We start from the raw sequence: 19,238 nt of genomic DNA, 5'->3' as shown, positions 1-19,238 counted from the left end.
GTAACATAGGCAGTTAAATAATTATAAAAATTATAATCATTCAGTCGTTGCATCAATAGTAACACTTGTTATAGAATTTTCAAGAACATATTTAACCTGTTGTCGTACACGTCAGATAGATTAATAAATATAAATAAATATGGAGATCTCGAATGAAAAAAGGCAAAAGGAAAATGATATTAAATGTCTAGATATAGTTGAAAATGAAATTAATATTTTACCAACTAACACAAAGCAAGAGGTCAGTTGTTTATGTTTTTATTATTGTTGATTAAAAAACTATAACAATGAGTGTGTGATATTTATTGTTTTATTTTTTACAGTACAATGATGTTGATGATGGTGATGATAATGCAACATGGATGCAAGATAAAGTGATTGACCGTGTTAATACTGATTGTTTAGCAGAAATATTTTCACATATACCACCATTTGAGAGGCCAAAAGTTGCACAAGGTATGTGAATTAACACAATAAAATTATATTAATAAATAGATTATTTATAGTCATTAATACGTGTGTAATTATTTAATTTTTCAGTATGTAAAAAATGGAAAGAAGCTTTCTCTTATTCTTGGTCCAATAAAGTACAAAAACTTGAATGTCTTTATTGGAGATATGATAGTCATGAAGCTGAACAAAGAGTTAGAAAATCAAGATGTTTAAAAGGACTAATAAATCAATGTGGTCGTTATTTAACAGAATTAGATATAATTGGCTATGGTAATTCAGATATTATACCATTGATTAAAATATCTTGTCCACAAATTTTAAGTCTACGATTAAGAATTGCAACTGTTCTAAAGGTACATTTTATAAATGCATTTTCCAACATGTCTAATCTTCAAACGCTAAAAATGATATTTCAATGTAAACCAAGCATACCAATTGAGTTGATAAATTCATTGATTGATGTTGCTGATACATTGAATCATCTTGCATTTTTTAATTGGAAAAGAAATAGATATAACAAAAAAATACCAGATTTATTTACCTCGGTAAGTTTTAATTTTACAACAAGAATATGATATTAAACAAATTGCTTTTATAATTAGTAAATAATAATACATGTTTATCTATTTTTTTTTTCTCAGGTACTTCCTCAACTAATCGCTTTGCGATTTTTTGATTTGTTCGGTTACGAGGAAAAAGTTAATAAACCATTATTTGACTCAATAAAAACAAATGTTGACTTTTTTCACCAAGATGAGCTTTTTGGTCCCAGTTATGATAGACGCTGTACAGAATACGATTACTTGCATCCTTTTTACTTTGAAGGAATTACGAATGATTCACTAATTAATGTTGCTAATAATTTTGAATCATTAGAAACTTTAAAAGTATGGTGTTTTGAAGTCACAGATATTGGTATAATTGCACTTACACATAACAAGTCTCTGAGACAACTTAGAATTAGATATGACGATGATTATTTTTATGATAATATCACTGATTTATCAGTCCAATTGTTTAAAAATATGACATACTTAGATGTACGAATGTGTAATGTTACTAATTATTCAATCATTAAAGTTATTGAAAATTCACCAGAATTAAAGATACTGAGAGTTGCATTTACAAAAGTAACTCATGAACTTGTTAAAAAAGCTGCTGAATTAACAAGAAATCGCAAGAATGGAATTATTTTATCAATGATGATTTCTCTTGCAAATATTGATGGTATTTTTGATACACCAGAATATAAATCACCATTTTTAAAAATTGATATCGTCGATTCAACTGAAGATTTAGTAGATTATGACGAATAAATTTTTCATTTATATCTAAAATAATTTTGTTCATGATATTTTTATTATATTAAAAATGTTATTCAATTTATTCTCATGCAACTTTAAAGAATAATTTAAATAAAAAAAATAAATAAATGTGTTGCTTTTGTACTTGATGTTTTTTTAAATTATGGAGTAATGATTGTTGACTCAATTATTAATTATTCACATAAATCAACTAATAAAATCATTGTGGTTTGTAATAGTTTTTATTCATTGTCGAAATTATAGATTAAAAATAAGAGTACTCAGAGCTGCGAGTTAAATTTTACGACAATTATATTAACAACTTCCCTGATGAATAGAATGCATGATAATTTTTCATGAATTTATCATTTATAATCATCACAATAAATTAAATTTAATTGATGTTATATTATTGATGTTAAATTTAATCTGACTTAGAAGATGAAAAAGAAATAATTTATCTAATTTATTGATAAATAAATGTGTTGATTTTGTAATTGATGTTGTACTGATAATTATAGTGTATGTAATTGTTGACTTAACAATTGCATATACCATTTTTATTTATTCAAATAAATGAATTATTAAAATCATTGTCATTTTAGATATTTCTTATCTTTTAAATATCCAGTTTATTTGATTTTCTTTTTTTTTAATTGTAGTTTCTTCTTTTGTTTCCATCACATCTAACCTTCCATGACCTTGAATATAAAAAAAAATGACTGTTAATATGTATTTTATTTTTTGTTTCAGGACGATGGGGTCGATCTAGACTGCATCAAGTGTAGAAGAATAATACATCTGTCTTTTTTTCATGGTTAATACATATAAGCAATCAATTTATTTTAGCAGTTAAATAATTATTCGGTCAATTTATTTATAACAAACATTGTTTTTGTGTTTTTAAAAATTTATTTAACTTGTTGTCGTGCTTGTCAGCCAGTTTTTGGTATAATATAATCGATAGACAAAGTCTAAAAAATATAAAGAAAAATATGGAGAGTAAAAAAAAGCAAAAGGTAAATGATATTAAATGTCGAGATATAATTGAAAATGAAATTAATATTTCATCAACTAACACAAAGCAAGAGGTCAGTTGTTTATGTTTTTATTATTGTTGATTAAAAAACTATAACGAAGAGTGTGTAATATTTATTTTTTATTTTTTACAGTACAATGATGTTGATGATGGTGATGATAATGCAACATGCATGCAAAATAAAGTAATTGAACGTGTTAATAATGATTGTTTGGCACAAATATTTACACATATACCACCATTTGAGAGGCCAAAAGTTGCACAAGGTATGTCAATTAACACAATAAAATTATATTAATAAATAGATTATTTATAGTCATTAATACGTGTGCAATTATTTGATGTTTTAGTATGTAAAAAATGGAAAGAAGCTCTCCCTTATTCTTGGTCCAATAATGTACAAAAACTTGAATATCTTTATTGGAAATATGATCGTGATGAAACTGAACAAACAAATAAAAAATCGAGATGTTTAAAAAGACTAATAAATCAGTGTGGTCGTTATTTAACAGAGTTAGATATAATTGGCTATGGTAATTCAAATATAATGCCATTGATTAAAAAAACTTGTCCACAAATTGTAAGCCTACGATTGAGATTTGCAAATGTTAAAAATGTACATTTTAAAAATGCATTTTCAAACATGTCTAGTCTTCAATCGCTAAAAATAATATTTCAATGTAATTCAAGCATACCAACTGAGTTGATAAATTCATTGATTGATGTTGCTGATACATTGAATCATCTTGCATTTTTCAATTGGAGAATAACTAGACGTAACGAAGAAATACCAAATATATTTACTTCAGTAAGTTTAGATTTTACAATAATAATATCAAAAAAAAAATTATAAATATATTTCTTTTATAAGAAAATAATAATGAATGTTTTTATCTTTATTTTTTTTTGCCTTAGGTGCTTTCTCAATTAAATGCCTTGGAATATTTTGATTTATTCGGTTATCTGAATGATGTCAATAGACCATTATTTTACGCAGCACCAATGAATGCTGACGTTTTTCACCAAGATGACCTTATTCCGCTCAGATATGAAGGACGCTTTGGAGAAGCTGAATACATAAATGATACTGATAATGACGGCGTAACAGATGATTTTCTAATCAATGTTGCTAATAATTTTAGAAAATTAGAAACTTTAAAAATATGGGGTTTTCAAGTTACAGATATTGGTATAATTGCACTTACACATAAAAAATCACTGAGACAACTTAGAATTAGATTTGAAGATGATTCTTTTAATTATTATATCACTGATTCATCAGTCCAGTTTTTTAAAAATATGACATACTTAGATGTACGAATGTGTAGTGTTACTAATTATTCAATCATTAAAGTTATTGAAAATTCACCAGAATTAAAGATACTGAGAGTTGCATTTACAAAAGTAACTCATGAACTTGTTAAAAAAGCTGCTGAATTAACAAGAAATCGCAAGAATGGAATTATTTTATCAATGATGATTTCTCTTGCAAATATTGATGGTATATTTGATACTCCAGAATATAAATCACCATTTTTAGAAATTGAATGCGTCGTTTCAACTCGAGATTTATTAGATGATGACGAATAATTTTTTCATTTATATCTAAAATAATTTTGTTCATGATATTTTTATTATATTAAGAATGTTATTCAATTTATTCTCATGCAACTTGAAGATGAAAAAAAATAATTGATTGATAAATAAATGTGTTAACATTACCTTTGTACTTGATGTTTTTTCTAAATTTTGATGTAATGATTGTTGACTCAATTATTATTATTACAATATTATTAATTATTCACATAAATTAACTAATAAAATTAATGTGCTTTTTAATATTTTTTATCCATTGTCAAAGTTCTAGTTTTATTATTATTTTATTACAAGAAAAAGACAAAAAATTAAGAACAACTTGTTAAAATCGAAATGAGCACAGCCATTGACTTGATTTTTTTTTTTGCAGACTTATTGGCTGTAGAGATTTAGATAAGCCCATAAGCCCATCCCATTTTTTGAGATTAATATCACCGGGTCACCGGGAATGAGGTGTGATATGAGTCATATCTGAGGTGCTAGGTTTTTGCAAGTAATTTTAATTAAGCCAATTCTATAAATAATATTTACAATTATCTTGTTATTATTTAGTTGATTTATTTATAAAAATATTTGTTTTTTAATTTATGAAGATATATAATTAATTTGATATAAAATTAAAAAATATCCAAACGTGTTGTTTTTGTAGTTTTATTAATTTTGGTATAATAATTGTTGTAAAATTAACAATTACATACACTGTTATTAATTACATAAGAATAAAAATAAATTATTAAAATTGTTGTTGTTTTAAATATATTTTTTCTTATTTTAATTTTTTTTTTAAACTCATAGTTTATTTGAATTATTATTTTTAAATAGAAGTTTACTATTTTGTTTACACAAGTTTACATCACATTCTAACATGTCGATCTAAATTGGTGATTACCCAAGTAAACAATATATCAATTATAATAACAATGCAACTATTATATAATATTTTAATAATAATTTTGATTTATAAAAATTATTTAAATGTTCAAATTTAAAATGTACAAGATTTAGCCACTCATCGGCAAAGTAGATATTCACAATAATTAATCGCCATTTTGGTGCTTATTATTTTGATCAATTATTATTGTTATTAAATATTATTATAATAATAATCAAACGCCATTGTGAGGCACAATAATGAGCCCATCAGAAACAGCACTTTATGGACAATCATGAATAGATATTTTTATAATCGTGTATGTTCATCCGGTTTAGAATCTGATTTCTTGTTTTGTGTGTGTGTCACTGTATGCCTTGATCATCATCAGACTGAAAATAAATTTAAAACCGGTGGGGAGTGAATTATAATTTTGTAAAATAAAATAATAAAAAAAAAAAAAACGTCATCTCAGTTGAGCACCAAACTCGAACAAGGCTGGATGACCAAAAATTGACAGAAACACAAGAAAAATAATAAAAAAGTTATTTAACAATAATTAATAAACAATTAATAATTTTACAAGTCAAACAATGTCAAGTAAATATTGGTCAATAACCCCAGATGATCCTCGGTAACAATTTAATTATTTTTTCAATAATTTATTTCATTCAACAAATATCCAAGAAATAAAAAAAAAAAAAAAAAACGTGGTGTACTTTTCGAAATTAAAATAAAGCAAATTGAGTAAAGAAAAAAAAAAAAAAAAATGGCAACTACAAATGATGAATTACGATCGGAAATTGAAAGACTATCAAGAGAACTTGATTTGGCATCAACTGAAAAAATTCAATCAGCTCAATATGGTCTTGCACTTTTGGAAGAAAAATCAACACTTGAACAACGGTGCAATGATCTTGAATCACTCTATGAAAATGCCAGGCATGATCTCGAAATTACCCAAGAGGTTAGTCCAAAAATTATTTACTCATTAAATTTTAATACTTAAAAATACACATCCAATATTCTTTATTATATAAAATTTATTTTGATAAGAAAAAAAAAACTTGAAACAATATTTATTGTTAAGTTTGTTTTGAAGCTTGTTGTCAAGAAAATATTTATATTTTAATTTTTCATACAATAATAAAAACAAATAAAAATAAAAATATATTTATTATCTTTCAGGCATTAGCAAAATTTCATACAACAACAAAGCTAACAACAAAAAGTGGCATTGAACAAGAAGAGAGTTTACTTAATGAAACAGCAGCTCGAGAAACGTCATTGCAAACACAAATAATTGAATTGGAAAATGAAATAAAACAGGTAAATAAACAAGAAAAAAAAAGAAAACAAATAAAATTAATATATTGTAATAATTTTATTTGCTTTTAATATGTTGATTAACTGATGAGATGTATGTATTAATTTATCATTTGATAATGAGACCAATAAAATGATGATTATTATTGTTTTGTAATAAATAATAGGTGCGACATGAATTGGATCGTGTGGAAGCAGAGCGTGACCATGCCCTTCAAGAACGTGAAGATGTTGGAAAAGATCATCAACATGCTGAAAGTGAACGTAAAAAATTACGTACTGATTTACGTGAATGTCGTTTTCGTGAAACTCGTTTATTACAAGATTATTCTGAGCTTGAAGATGAAAATATAACATTACAAAAACAAGTATCAACATTACGTTCAAGTCAAGTTGAATTTGAAAGTGCAAAATATGAAATACGTAGATTAAATGAAGAAGTTGAATTATTAAATAGTCAAGTTAAAGAATTATCAAAATTAAAAAATATTGCTGAAGAACAAATGGAAGAAGCACTTGAATCATTACAAGCTGAACGTGAAGCAAAATATTCATTAAAAAAAGAACTTGATCAACGTATGAATAATGAATCAATATATAATTTAAGTAATTTAGCATTATCAATACGTGGTATAACTGATGATCAAACAATTTGTAGTGATGGTGAAGATGATTCACCAGCATTACGACGTATTGAAGATGATTTAAAAACACAAGAACCAGGTACATCTGCCACAAGTGTTAAACAAGTTGATTTATTTTCGGAAATTCATTTAAATGAATTAAAAAAACTAGAAAAACAATTGGAAATTGTTGAAAATGAAAAAATAATATTAACACAAAATTTACGTGATAGTCAGCATGTTATTGAAAAAAGTCAAGGTGAATTACAAGCATTTGTTGCTAGAATTGTACAATTAGCAGCACATGTACAATCATTACAACATTTACATTCAAAATTACCAGATAAACAAACTGATGAAACTGCATTGGACAAATTAACTCAGGTAATTAATTTAATGCTTAATTTAATTTAAACAAACAATGCAATATTTTGCTAATATTAATTTATTATTAGGCTGTCATGCAGTATCATCAATGGAGTACAATGTCTGCTCGTGAAATTAATCAACTACAAAATGATCTTGCTGAACTTGAAGCTGGACTAACAATATCTGATACAACTCAACAATTAAGAACAGAGCTAACAAATCTTCGTAATAAGGTAAATATTTTAAACAACAATCAGAATTAATTTTAATTAGTAAATTAATTTTTATACATTATTGTTATATAATTTATTAATATTGTTTTTTTTAAAAAAAAAACAAATCTATTATTGTCCTCTTGGTGATGGTTTTTAAATTGGTGAATTTTTATGTTGAACAAATAATTATGGCGTTCCAGATACCAATGTCAGAGATGTGCATTAAAAAAAAGGTTGGAACGTGTTAATTTGAAAATTGTTCTATAAATTAATATTAGGTTTATAAAATTAGATGACTAATATCAAAATTATTGCTTTAAATTTCTAACAGTGTCTGTTACGTGCTGCTTCAACAAAAATAAAATTAACTATTAACTTAAAATCACAGTTTACATCAACAACATGGCATGAAATCATCAAATTTTTCATTCAACTCATTTTACAAATGTCTTTTTGATAATAATTAAATAATTTTTCTAAAATTCATAAAAATATTTATAATAATTTTTTAGGAAATATAAAAATCATCAATCTAAACAATTCATTTTCATTTTTTTAAATCAATGTTTAATTTAAAAAACTAATAATTTTATTTTTTTTTGTTAATTAATTTTACAGTTATTGGATACTGAGAGTAAAAATTCACAGCTTGAATCAGATATTATTGTATTATCAAAATTAGCTGGTGATGCTGGTGGTTGTTTGGATAAAGCACAAAATGATTTACAAAATATATCTGATGAACTTGCACAATTGTATCATCATGTTTGTACAGTTAATGGTGAAACACCATCAAGAGTTATACTTGATCATGAAAAAATAGTTCCTGATAAAGATGATGAAGAAGATAATGGTAAAATTGAGTGGTTTAGAACATTATCAAAAACTGATTTACCAATAAAAGAACTTGAGAGTTTAAGTAAAGCCAAGGAAATTAGTAAATCAATTGAAACAGCTATGGATCAAATAAAACATTTGAAAAATGCTGTTGAACATACTATTGACATGTCAAAATTAAAAGGAAGTCAAGCAAATATATCTGACTGTAAGTTTATATTTATTTACAATTTTTAATTATACTTACAATTAATTATCTTGAATATAATTTAATTTTTTTTTTGATAATCTTTAGGTGAAAATAAAGCTGAAGAAGGTGATCTTCAAGAACAAGTTATTAAATTAAAAGCATTGTTGTCAGCAAAACGTGAACAAATAGCAACATTAAGAACAGTACTTAAATCAAATAAAAATACAGCTGAAGTTGCATTGACCAATCTCAAGAGCAAGTATGAAAGTGAAAAGATTATTGTCGGTGAAACAATATCAAAATTACGAAATGAATTGAGAAGATTGAAAGAAAACGCAGCAACATTTTCAAGTATGTTAATTATTTATTATTATTATTGATGATTTTATTGTTATGATTTTTTGATCCTTATTAATTCCAAATATTATTTTTATCCTTGTTTTTTTTCTCTTCCTTTAACATGAATTTTAATATAAAAAAAAAAACATTTAAATATTATCGTTAACAATTATTTTTTTTTCTTTTAGTTTTTTTTTCTATTGTCATATTAATATCGAGCTCGACTGTCATTGATTTGGCTGTTGCACTTGGTGATTGCCATCGTGTTTATTGCACCAAATATAATTCATAAATTTTTTTTTTTTTTATTTATTAAATTTAGTTATAAAAAGAATTTATTTAATCTTGTTGCCATAATAGATTTTTTTTTTTTTTTTTCTTATTAAATTACTTAGTAGAATAAAACGAAAAGAAATATATATTTTTATATTTACAAGAAATTCATGCTCCTTGCATTCGTGTGTATTCTTTTTTTTTTTATAATTTTCACTTGAAGTTTACAATAAAAATAAAAAATTCAATTAAAAATTACTTTACGTACAAATCCAACAAGTTTACAAGCAAACGTGATTTCATGAATTTAGAAATATATTACTGTAAAAAAAATAAAAAAAAAGAAAAGTAATACTGTAAATGGCAATCGTAAAAAGAAAAAAAAATCAATTTTTATTCACTTGGATATATATAAACTTCTATTCATTTATTTTTCATTAAAAACAAAAAAAAAGTCTCTCAAAAAAGGCCAAGGATTTTAAAAGCTATTACAAATAATTGACCTTTATATTCATTTTATTAATCAACTTTGTTTTTTTTTAACACGAATTAATCTATTTGAAAAAATTGAGTCATTTTTTTTTCTTTATTTCATTTATCATTGTTTGTTTAATTAATTAATTTAAAAAAATGTTTTTCAATGTTCATATGGCACGCAAAAAAAAAAAACAAACCAAAAATACTCCTAGCTATTCCAATGTGTATCCTAAATTCCCTATCACTGATTAATTATTCATTGAAGATAAAAGAAATCTTTAAAAAATGATAAAAAAAAAACAACATAAACCATTTATACCCTTTGGTGTTTTTTTAATACCTTCTAACCGTACGATACCAACAGGTTTACGTGCAATGTTTGCTGCACGATGTGAGGAATATGTAACACAAGTTGAAGAATTACAACGTCAACTTGCTGTTGCTGAAGAAGATAGAAAAACATTGAATCATTTATTACGTCTAGCTGTACAACAAAAATTGGGACTTACAATGAAACTTGAAGAGCTTGAAGTTGATCGTGAATTAAGAAATACACGTAGACATGGTACTGGTGGTAATGGACGTGGTCGTGCACGTTTACAGCAACAATCAAACCGTCCACATATGGGTCGTGATTTTTTTTAGAAAATGGTCAAGATGTGGAGCAAAGCTTTTTAATTGTGACAAAATTAAACAATAAATTTAATAAATAATAAAAGAAATAGTAGGAAAAACAAAAATATAAATATCAAATTAAAATCTCAAATTTATCTCAAGTTTAAAAAATAATCATTGCCAATAATCATTACTGCAATTGATAAATATTATCAAAACAAAAAAAAAAATTTATAAATATTTTTGCAAAGCTACGAAAAGAGATAATTTGAGAATTTTTTTTTTATTATTTTTAAAATAATATTAGTCACAAAAAAGCTCCATATCACATTTATATTTATATATTTATATATATTTTTTTTTCTCATCGTTACCAGTATCATAATTTAAAAAATGAGATTTTTTTTTTTTTCTTTATTTACGTTTGTTTTTATTGTAGAAATTTCAACGTGTTATTTTCGGGTTGAAAATAATTATATCAAATTTTAAATCATTTTAAATAGTGATTTAATTGTAGTGACAATACTATTGTGTGGTGAAAAAAAAAAAATATGATAATTATTATCAAGCGAAAATGAATAATTTGTAGTTGTTTATAATTAATTTTTAGTATAGAAAAATGAATATAAATTTTTAAACAAAAATAATTACATAAACTAGAATGATAGAAAGTTTTTTGTATTTTAGTGAAAAATATATATTCGTAGATTTTTAATTAATCAGTTTATTCTGACGCTGGTAGCTGAGGAAAAGAAAAAAAAAAGAAAATTTATTAACAAACAAAAAGAAAAAAAATTCCGTCGAATTTCGAATTAATTTTTTAAAAATTTATTTACATTTTTTTAATTTAAAAAATTTTTCTTTTCAATTTATAATAAAATATATAACGATTTTTAAAATTATATATATTATTTTGATTTAATTATTAATTTGGTCTATTAATAGATCACTTGAACATCAAATTAGGCAGCTAGTTTAAAAAATAAAATCTAAAAAAAAAATCGTATTACTGATTTTAAAAATGAAAAAAAAAAATAATAATAATTATATTTGTTATCAGTCACATAGTATTATTTTTAATTAACATAATCAAATTAATTTTATTTCAATTAGCTATTTTTATTGACACAAGTTAATTGTTAATTAATGATTACAATTTTTTTTTTTTTTTTTTTTTTTTGGCAGCTCAATAGTAAATTTGAAAAAAAAATAAAACAAATTTTCTTTAAATACAATTTTTTTTGCGTTTTAAAAAAATCTTTAAATATAAAATAAAATATTGTTATTATTGTCCATTTTTCATTTGACTTGTTGAAAAATAAAATTTAATTAATAAAAAGAAATACCATTAAATCGTTATAAAAGTCATGAAGTTTTTTTTTTTATTTCTCGTGCGAATTTATTGATGAAAAAATAATAATAAAAATAATTTCTAAGTGTTTGTTTTTTTTCTCATTAATATTTTTATTTTTAATTATTATTTTTTCATTTTAAATTGAGTTTATTGTTACATTATTAATAATAATAAATTGTACATTGAATTAGTAATTATAATATTCATTTATTGTTATATTAAACGATAATAAAATAATTTAAATAACAAAAAAATTAACAAAATTTGTAAACTAAAAATAACAATAATTCAAGTTGATTGTTCTATTGAATAATTGACCAATTTAAAATTATATTTATACAGTTTTTAATCACCCGTGTCAATATGACGATAAAAAAGAAAATAAATAAAACAATCACATAATAATTTAAATATAAAATCAATAAAATTCTAATATAGAATTTTCTTTGTTTCTCGTTGATTTTATAAAACATCGCAGTATTTTAAATATATCCGTCGCAATTGGCTAAATATTATTTATATTTTTTAATTTTACCAATTGATGTAAATGTTAATTTAAGGCCGTCCTCAATTTTTATTGATATTTAAAATTATAACACGACACGGGTGATGTATTATTATGAAAATTAAATTTTTAAATGTTTATACGTTATGTCCAAAAACCGAGCCAGCCTCAGACCACCGTCCCTTCCCTGTAAAATTTAATAAAAATTAAATGAAAAACAAATTTTTTTAAAAATTCAATCATCACGTTGTCACAGGATAATTATTTTGTCAAAAGCTTTTTTTATTTTTATTTTCCTGCCAAATATTACCATCTAAACAAAAAAAAAACGAAAAAGTTTTTTTTAAATAATGTATATTATTGTTGCATTTAAAATAAATTTTTAAAAGTCATTTTATCAATCAATATCATCTGATTTAGATTTTTTTTTATTTATTGACATTTAAAAATTTAAAGATTATGTTATAATTTATCTCTTGCACTTTTATTTTAATCAATAAATAATATCGCCGAATTGATTCACCAATTTGCCTTTGCACTGATTTGAAAAAAAATTATAAAAATCGACACATTTATCGCGAAATTATTGCCATTTATATAAACAATAAGTAAATTTAAAAAAAAAAACAAAATAGTAATAGTATTTTTAAATTATCAAAGCGTGATCATTATCATTAAAAAAAATAAAAAAAAACTAATATATAAAATATATATTCAATTGCGTCCCTGGCAATATTAATAATTCCTGCGACTTCGTGATGTTCAATAATAATATAAACAATGTTTAGCTATAGTTTAATGAATAATAAAAAAATTATCGAATAATAAAATCATGAATAACAAATTGTATCTATATAATAATATATCTGTATACAAAAATTGAAATAATAAAAAAGAAATTTAGATCATAAGTAAATGTAAAATAACTGGTGATGGATTTCTGAATAATTAATTATAATTAATTTATAATAGCTAATAAATAAAAAAAATAATAATGAATTTGGGGTGATATTATAATATCTCGTTGTATTTTTTTTTTTTCAATAAGTTTGATGAGTTTTTATAATTCATTTGAACCCTTTTTGAACTTATCGATTTTCTTGAATATTTAAATTCATTTTTTTTTTTTTTCGATAAAGTTTGATGTGATAACATCTAAGGTACTTTAATAATTAATCATTTTTTTGAAATATTAATATTAATTGATTTTTTAAATTTGATGAAATATAAATTGAATTTTTTTTATTGATTATTACATTTAAAAAAAAAAAAAACATTTTATCAGAATTTAAATCTTTTCACAATTTATAAATTATAAATTTAGTTTATTATTATTTAACGCGAAATTATTTATATATTGATTTTATTATGAAAAAAAAGATTATATTTGTATTTATTTTTTATTTATTTTATTTTGTTTTTACATTGGGTTAATTGTTTTTTCTTTTTTTATGAAATTAAAAAGTTTGTTTGAACAATTGAGAGAAATATATTTTATTTATTTATTTATTTTGACATGAAGAAATAAATAATATAAAAATTTTATTTACAATTAATTTAATGTTTTGAAAATTAAATTAAAGAATTTTTTTTTTTTTATTTGAAAAATTTAAGTGAATCAAATTGTTTATAGATAGTCATCCTCTCATTTCTTTACTCCTTTTCTCGTATATTTGCAGCCAGTGCATGTGATTCAATGTCACACTCATTAGTCCCTTTTGTAATTCTAAAATAACCATTTTCTCCCCAGTTGGTGCCCCAAGAATTAGCAGCAATCTAAAAATTATATATTTATAAAAATTAATATTTTAATACTTATAATTTTAATACTTATTTATTTACCCAATATTGTTTGTTGTTTTTTGTCTCAGACCAGCCAACTATTCGTACTGAATGATATCCAATTGTAGGTAAACTTTTAAGACACTCGTGAATCCCAGACTCGTAAAGAGAAAATTTTTTGTTCACTCTCATTGTTGCTAATAACAAAAGCAAACAACAAAAAATGATATTTAAAGACAAAAAAAGTGTAATTTAATTTGTATACCTTGAATGGATCCTTCGTAAAGAATTTCATTCATGAGATCAACATGAGAAGATGGTAAATGAACAACACTATCGACAGAATATAATTTATTCAAATGACAATTTTCATCCTGGCATTGTTTAGTAGAAACTTGACACTTGTTATTTAAACCAGTCCAGGGATAAGATTTTTCACTCATTAATCTAAAAAAAAAAGTATTATTAATTAACATTTGTGTGTAAATAAAATTTTCTATATATAAATTTAAATAAGTTCAGTTTACTTTGCTGTTTTGGCATAATTCCATGCATTGACTGGATTGCCTGGAGCACATTGTGATTTTTCATCAATGCAGTCAATAAATTGTTGAGCACTTAGTGTAATATTGCGGTTCATTTTTAATGATAGTCTGTCTGAAATAACATCAGCAACTGAAACAGCCCATGATGATCGACATCGTCCTTGATCCCTGATAGGTGACACACTTCTTGTCTTATCAAATCTTGGATCAAATGTTTTTGGTGGTGGAACACTATCTATAGCTAAAAGTGGCCCTTGCACTGATGACAGCCATTGTACTGGATCTTTTGTTCCAATTGAATTTTCTTTTTTTTATTCAACAACAATATGTGGTGTCAAAATTTTTTATTTTGTATTTATTAAAGTGATTTATTATAAAAGATAATATTTTGTGTGACTTACTTGGATTAATCGTTCTGTACTTTGGTTTATCTTCCATCTAAAATGATAATGAATTATTTTTTAATTTTATTAACATAGTCTATGGCCAAATAGACCACTAGGTATGTGATCTCAATAAAGCCTTAATATTAATTCATATACAATTCATAAATATATTAAAAATTTTTTTTATATAAAATTACAAAATTTATGTTTAACAAAATAAACAAACTCACCGAAATAAATGTACCATGGGATCTTCCAGGCTGTCCAAAAAATACCACACAAATGGGAAGTAATACAATAATTACTGAAATATTATTGAAATTTAAATGATAATTTATATTATCGTACTTGATTGCCAAAAAAAAACGAAATATAATTTAAAAGCATGATATACTTATTATCGTTGGTGAATTGACAAAAAAAAAAAAACAAAAAATCCAATAAATTATATATTTTATTTAATAATTTAAAAATACTTACCGAATTTCATTTCGATTAATGAAAATTAAGCTCGACAAGTCAATGATTTTTAAAATTGATTTTGAAGACAAAAAAAAAACCAGACAGTTAGTTTTGGACTTTGATTACTGCAACAATTGTACTAAATAGTTTAAAATTATTATTCTCAAAACAAACTAGTCCACATTTTTTTTCTTTTTTTTTAATATTTGCTAATAAAAAAAAAATATTATTTCAATAAAATGAATACTACTTACATGGAAAATTTTTTGTACCAACTACCAAGGTTATAATTTAATGATGATATTAAAACTAAAGAATGCAAGATAGTATATGATTTTATGACTTTATGCAAACATTCAGGAAATTAAATTTCGGTTTCCTCAATAATTTTCTTGTAAATAAAATCAAAATATTATTATTATTTTGCATTATTTTTTTCAACAAATTAATATTTATTTTATATAAAATTTTCAAAATACAATATTTATTTCGAATATAATCTCCACAACATTGTCTCATCTCTTTACACTAAAAATATAAATTTGATATAATTTATATAAAGTTTAATGATTGATGACAATGTATTTTTCAGCAGCTAAATTCTTTCAATGGTATAAAATTTTATCTTTATTGAATCTTTCTAATTCATAATTGCCATTATAGTGTATAAAATAATTTATAAAATTTATAATATTAAATTTAGTAAAAATAAAATTTTACATTATTTACTTAAATTATACTGACATGTATATTTTAATAATTTACTTCCATCAAATATCTTGACTATTGATCGTCTTTTGACTTTTCGAATTCTTTCAAAATTACCTCACTAAGTCTCAATACCATTATTACATTTTTTATTATCAGAAAAAAAAAAAAAAAAGAATAAAAATAACAAACTAAATGATGATGGAACATACACAATGGAAAAGTAATAATTGATTGATTAATTAACTGATTTATCACAAGCTAAAGGTCAAACATAGGTCAAATTATTTTACGATATTTTTGATATCAACAACTTCCTTTACACAAAACAAAATAAAAGGTCAAAGAAAAATAAAAAATACAAATACCAATATAAAATGAAAAATAAATTAAATTAATTTAAAATCAATCAAATTATTTAAAAAACAAAAAAAAAAAAAAATAATAAATTTGTTTTTCAAAATAAAATTTTTCTTTTGTAAAAATAAATTGATAATTAATTTATTTTTTCATCTAAATAAAGAGAAATTATTTTCTTAATTTAATTACGATATTATTGTGGTTAATTATGAAAAAAAATATTAAATTAAAACAATGTTTTGATAAGTTGGGAAATAAATTTTTGAGTATAGTAAAAAAGACACAAGGATAATCTTGAATGAATTAATGACAAAGCTTTTTCATAAATTCCCAAGGGTTTTCTATCAAGATAACTATCCGATTAACCTGATTAACAAGCTTAATTATTGTTCCAATTAACTTTGACCCATCAAAGAAAATATAAATAAATAAGAAAATCAATAAATTTTCTTTTTTTGTTTACGTAACTTCATTTTATTCATTTTTGTTCGTGAAATAATTTTGTTTATTTATTCATTTATTTTTCCTACAATAACTTTTTATATATGTCAGCTTGGTTTATTCAAATATGATGACTTTTTTTTTTTTTTTATTTTTTAAATATCAAAATGACTCAACTGATTGACTAAAAAACCCTGAACTCATCATAATGTTTCTTCTTGTATTTGGAATATTGCCACGTACTGAATAAATATTTTATCGGACACCGTTTTGGTTTTTATGACATTGTAGAAAAATGAAAATAATTTCACATTTGAACTTTTGGGCTCGTAAATATTTAAACAAAAAAATCGATTTAATTTACACGATTTTATAAAAAATTTAATTCAAAATGGTGTTATTATTATTATTTTTAGATCAACTTGAAAAAATTAAATTGAATCAAACAAAAATATAATTTTCATTGTTCGAAATATTTTTATAATTTATTTATATACACTTGTAATTATTATTAACAAAATAATAATAATAATAATAATTTATTCTTTGCGCCAATCAGAGCAATTGCAAGTTCAAGGTCAAGTTTTTTTATAATTTTTTTTCTCTGGTGATTAATTAATAACAATTGAAATAAATAATTTTTTGAAATTTAAAAATTGATTATTTATTTTAATTATTATATTTAAAAATTTATTTATTTATTTTTATTTATTTGTATTTATTGCTATCATGAAAATTAAGTTTTGTATTTTCATTTTTTTTTATTTATTTTTTTTGTTATTTCATTGGCCCCCCTTGTGGGAAAAAAAAACAACAATCCAGTTTGTTTTTGGCACGCGCGGTGGTACAGTCTGCTCCGGATTAATTAATTAGTTATTGTTTTGTCAATTATTAGTGCAAATAAATTATTATAAAAATATAATAATCTTGTAGTTTAAATAGTGGAGAATATATTTGTGTTTTTAAGTGATAATTTAAGGGTATTTTGTGGAGTTTATGGAGAAAAAATTAATAACGCGATCAAATTTTTTTACTAAAAATTAAATTTGTCGTTATTTATCAACAAAAAACATTAATTATTATTTAGCTACTAAAATATTTATTATTGATTTCGGATATGTTGATTAAACCTACGATTGTTTATTGACATTTTATTGAAAATTATTTGCATAATTTGATTGTAAAAATTACAAAACTCGGCGTCCATTTTCGGTGGTTATTATTTCACTTTCCTGCCACAGAAAAAAAAATAAATAAAAATGACCTTGATTGTCAGCCATTATGTGACACTATATTATGCTGTACAGGACTCGCAAATATTTAATATTGCTTTGATGATTTTAAGTGCTAATTAATTATCAGAATATCATTATATTCTAAATTTAAAATATTACACCGGCAAGAATATTATTGTGTCTAGTGAATTTAATATTTATTTCAAGAACAATCATGATGCAATTGACTTTTTCGATACGCAATGTACGTTATTTAATTTTAATAATATTTTTTTATATTTATCATTAAATTATTATTATGTTTTTTCACTCAACAAGGCTCCAATTAATTTTTTTCTCTATTTATTTTATTTTGGAGCAAAAAAAAAAAAAAAAATGAAAATACACAATAAACAATAGACTCAAAAATTTTTAATTAATATTTGATCATTAAAAATGATTGAAATTAAAATATAATTATTAAAAAATAAATAGTTAAAAAGTGGCTTGGAATATTCATGAAAAAAATTAAAACAAAACAAAACTCTTTTGTCGAAATATATATCCTATTATATTTTTTTTTACATACAGCTTTTTTTGTAATTTTATTATTTTCTATTGTTATTAATATTATTATTTTTCAAAAAAAAAATAATCTATCGTTAAACCAGTTTTATTTTTTTCTATTGTTATTATCAATATTATTTGTTTTTCGAATAAATTACCGTAAAATTTGCTTTTTCCTTTTTTTTTCATTTAATTCCAATGGACATTGAGCTTGCAAGCTCAGAGAAGATAGTCATCCTTGTCCATGGTAAATTTGCACCTCTTTTCTGTAACGAAAACAACAATTTGTCTATTATAAATATAATACGAGAAATAAATAATACGATGATTAGTATTTTTCATTCAAAAACTTGAATTATGCAATGATTCTTGAATAATAAATATTGT

General features: G+C 22.9%; 3 protein-coding genes across 4 annotated transcripts; 2 read left to right on the top strand and 1 right to left on the bottom strand.

The window, feature by feature from the left end:
• The first annotated feature begins 76 nt into the window (after positions 1-76).
• LOC122860902 lies at positions 77-4,522 on the top strand. The gene is made up of 4 exons (XM_044164960.1): positions 77-241; positions 2,930-3,062; positions 3,147-3,604; positions 3,712-4,522. The coding sequence occupies exons 1-4, from the start codon at positions 140-142 to the stop codon at positions 4,384-4,386; spliced, it is 1,368 nt and encodes a 455-aa protein (XP_044020895.1). The 5' UTR covers positions 77-139; the 3' UTR covers positions 4,387-4,522.
• Positions 4,523-5,514: 992 nt separating this feature from the next.
• Positions 5,515-12,298, top strand: LOC122860900 (protein bicaudal D). 2 transcript variants are annotated; one of them, XM_044164958.1, is made up of 8 exons: positions 5,515-6,230; positions 6,452-6,592; positions 6,757-7,596; positions 7,668-7,814; positions 7,997-8,029; positions 8,415-8,841; positions 8,929-9,174; positions 10,277-12,298. In XM_044164958.1, the coding sequence occupies exons 1-8, from the start codon at positions 6,033-6,035 to the stop codon at positions 10,555-10,557; spliced, it is 2,313 nt and encodes a 770-aa protein (XP_044020893.1). In that variant the 5' UTR covers positions 5,515-6,032; the 3' UTR covers positions 10,558-12,298. The 2 variants fall into 2 exon arrangements, with proteins under 2 accessions (XP_044020893.1, XP_044020894.1); XM_044164959.1 differs by lacking the exon at positions 7,997-8,029 and having other exon boundaries at positions 10,277-12,297.
• Positions 12,299-13,286: 988 nt separating this feature from the next.
• LOC122847840 (tubulointerstitial nephritis antigen-like) lies at positions 13,287-14,808 on the bottom strand. The gene is made up of 5 exons (XM_044145697.1): positions 14,696-14,808; positions 14,434-14,615; positions 14,229-14,365; positions 14,044-14,162; positions 13,287-13,326 (listed from the first exon to the last, which is right to left on the bottom strand). Exons 1-5 carry the CDS (start codon positions 14,806-14,808, stop codon positions 13,287-13,289), a joined length of 591 nt encoding a protein of 196 aa, XP_044001632.1.
• Positions 14,809-19,238: the final 4,430 nt, after the last annotated feature.

This window comes from Aphidius gifuensis, linkage group LG1 (assembly GCF_014905175.1).
Source record: "Aphidius gifuensis isolate YNYX2018 linkage group LG1, ASM1490517v1, whole genome shotgun sequence".
In the NCBI taxonomy this organism is placed as follows: domain Eukaryota; kingdom Metazoa; phylum Arthropoda; class Insecta; order Hymenoptera; family Braconidae; genus Aphidius; species Aphidius gifuensis.
This window is presented reverse-complemented; position numbering and strand designations above follow the sequence as displayed.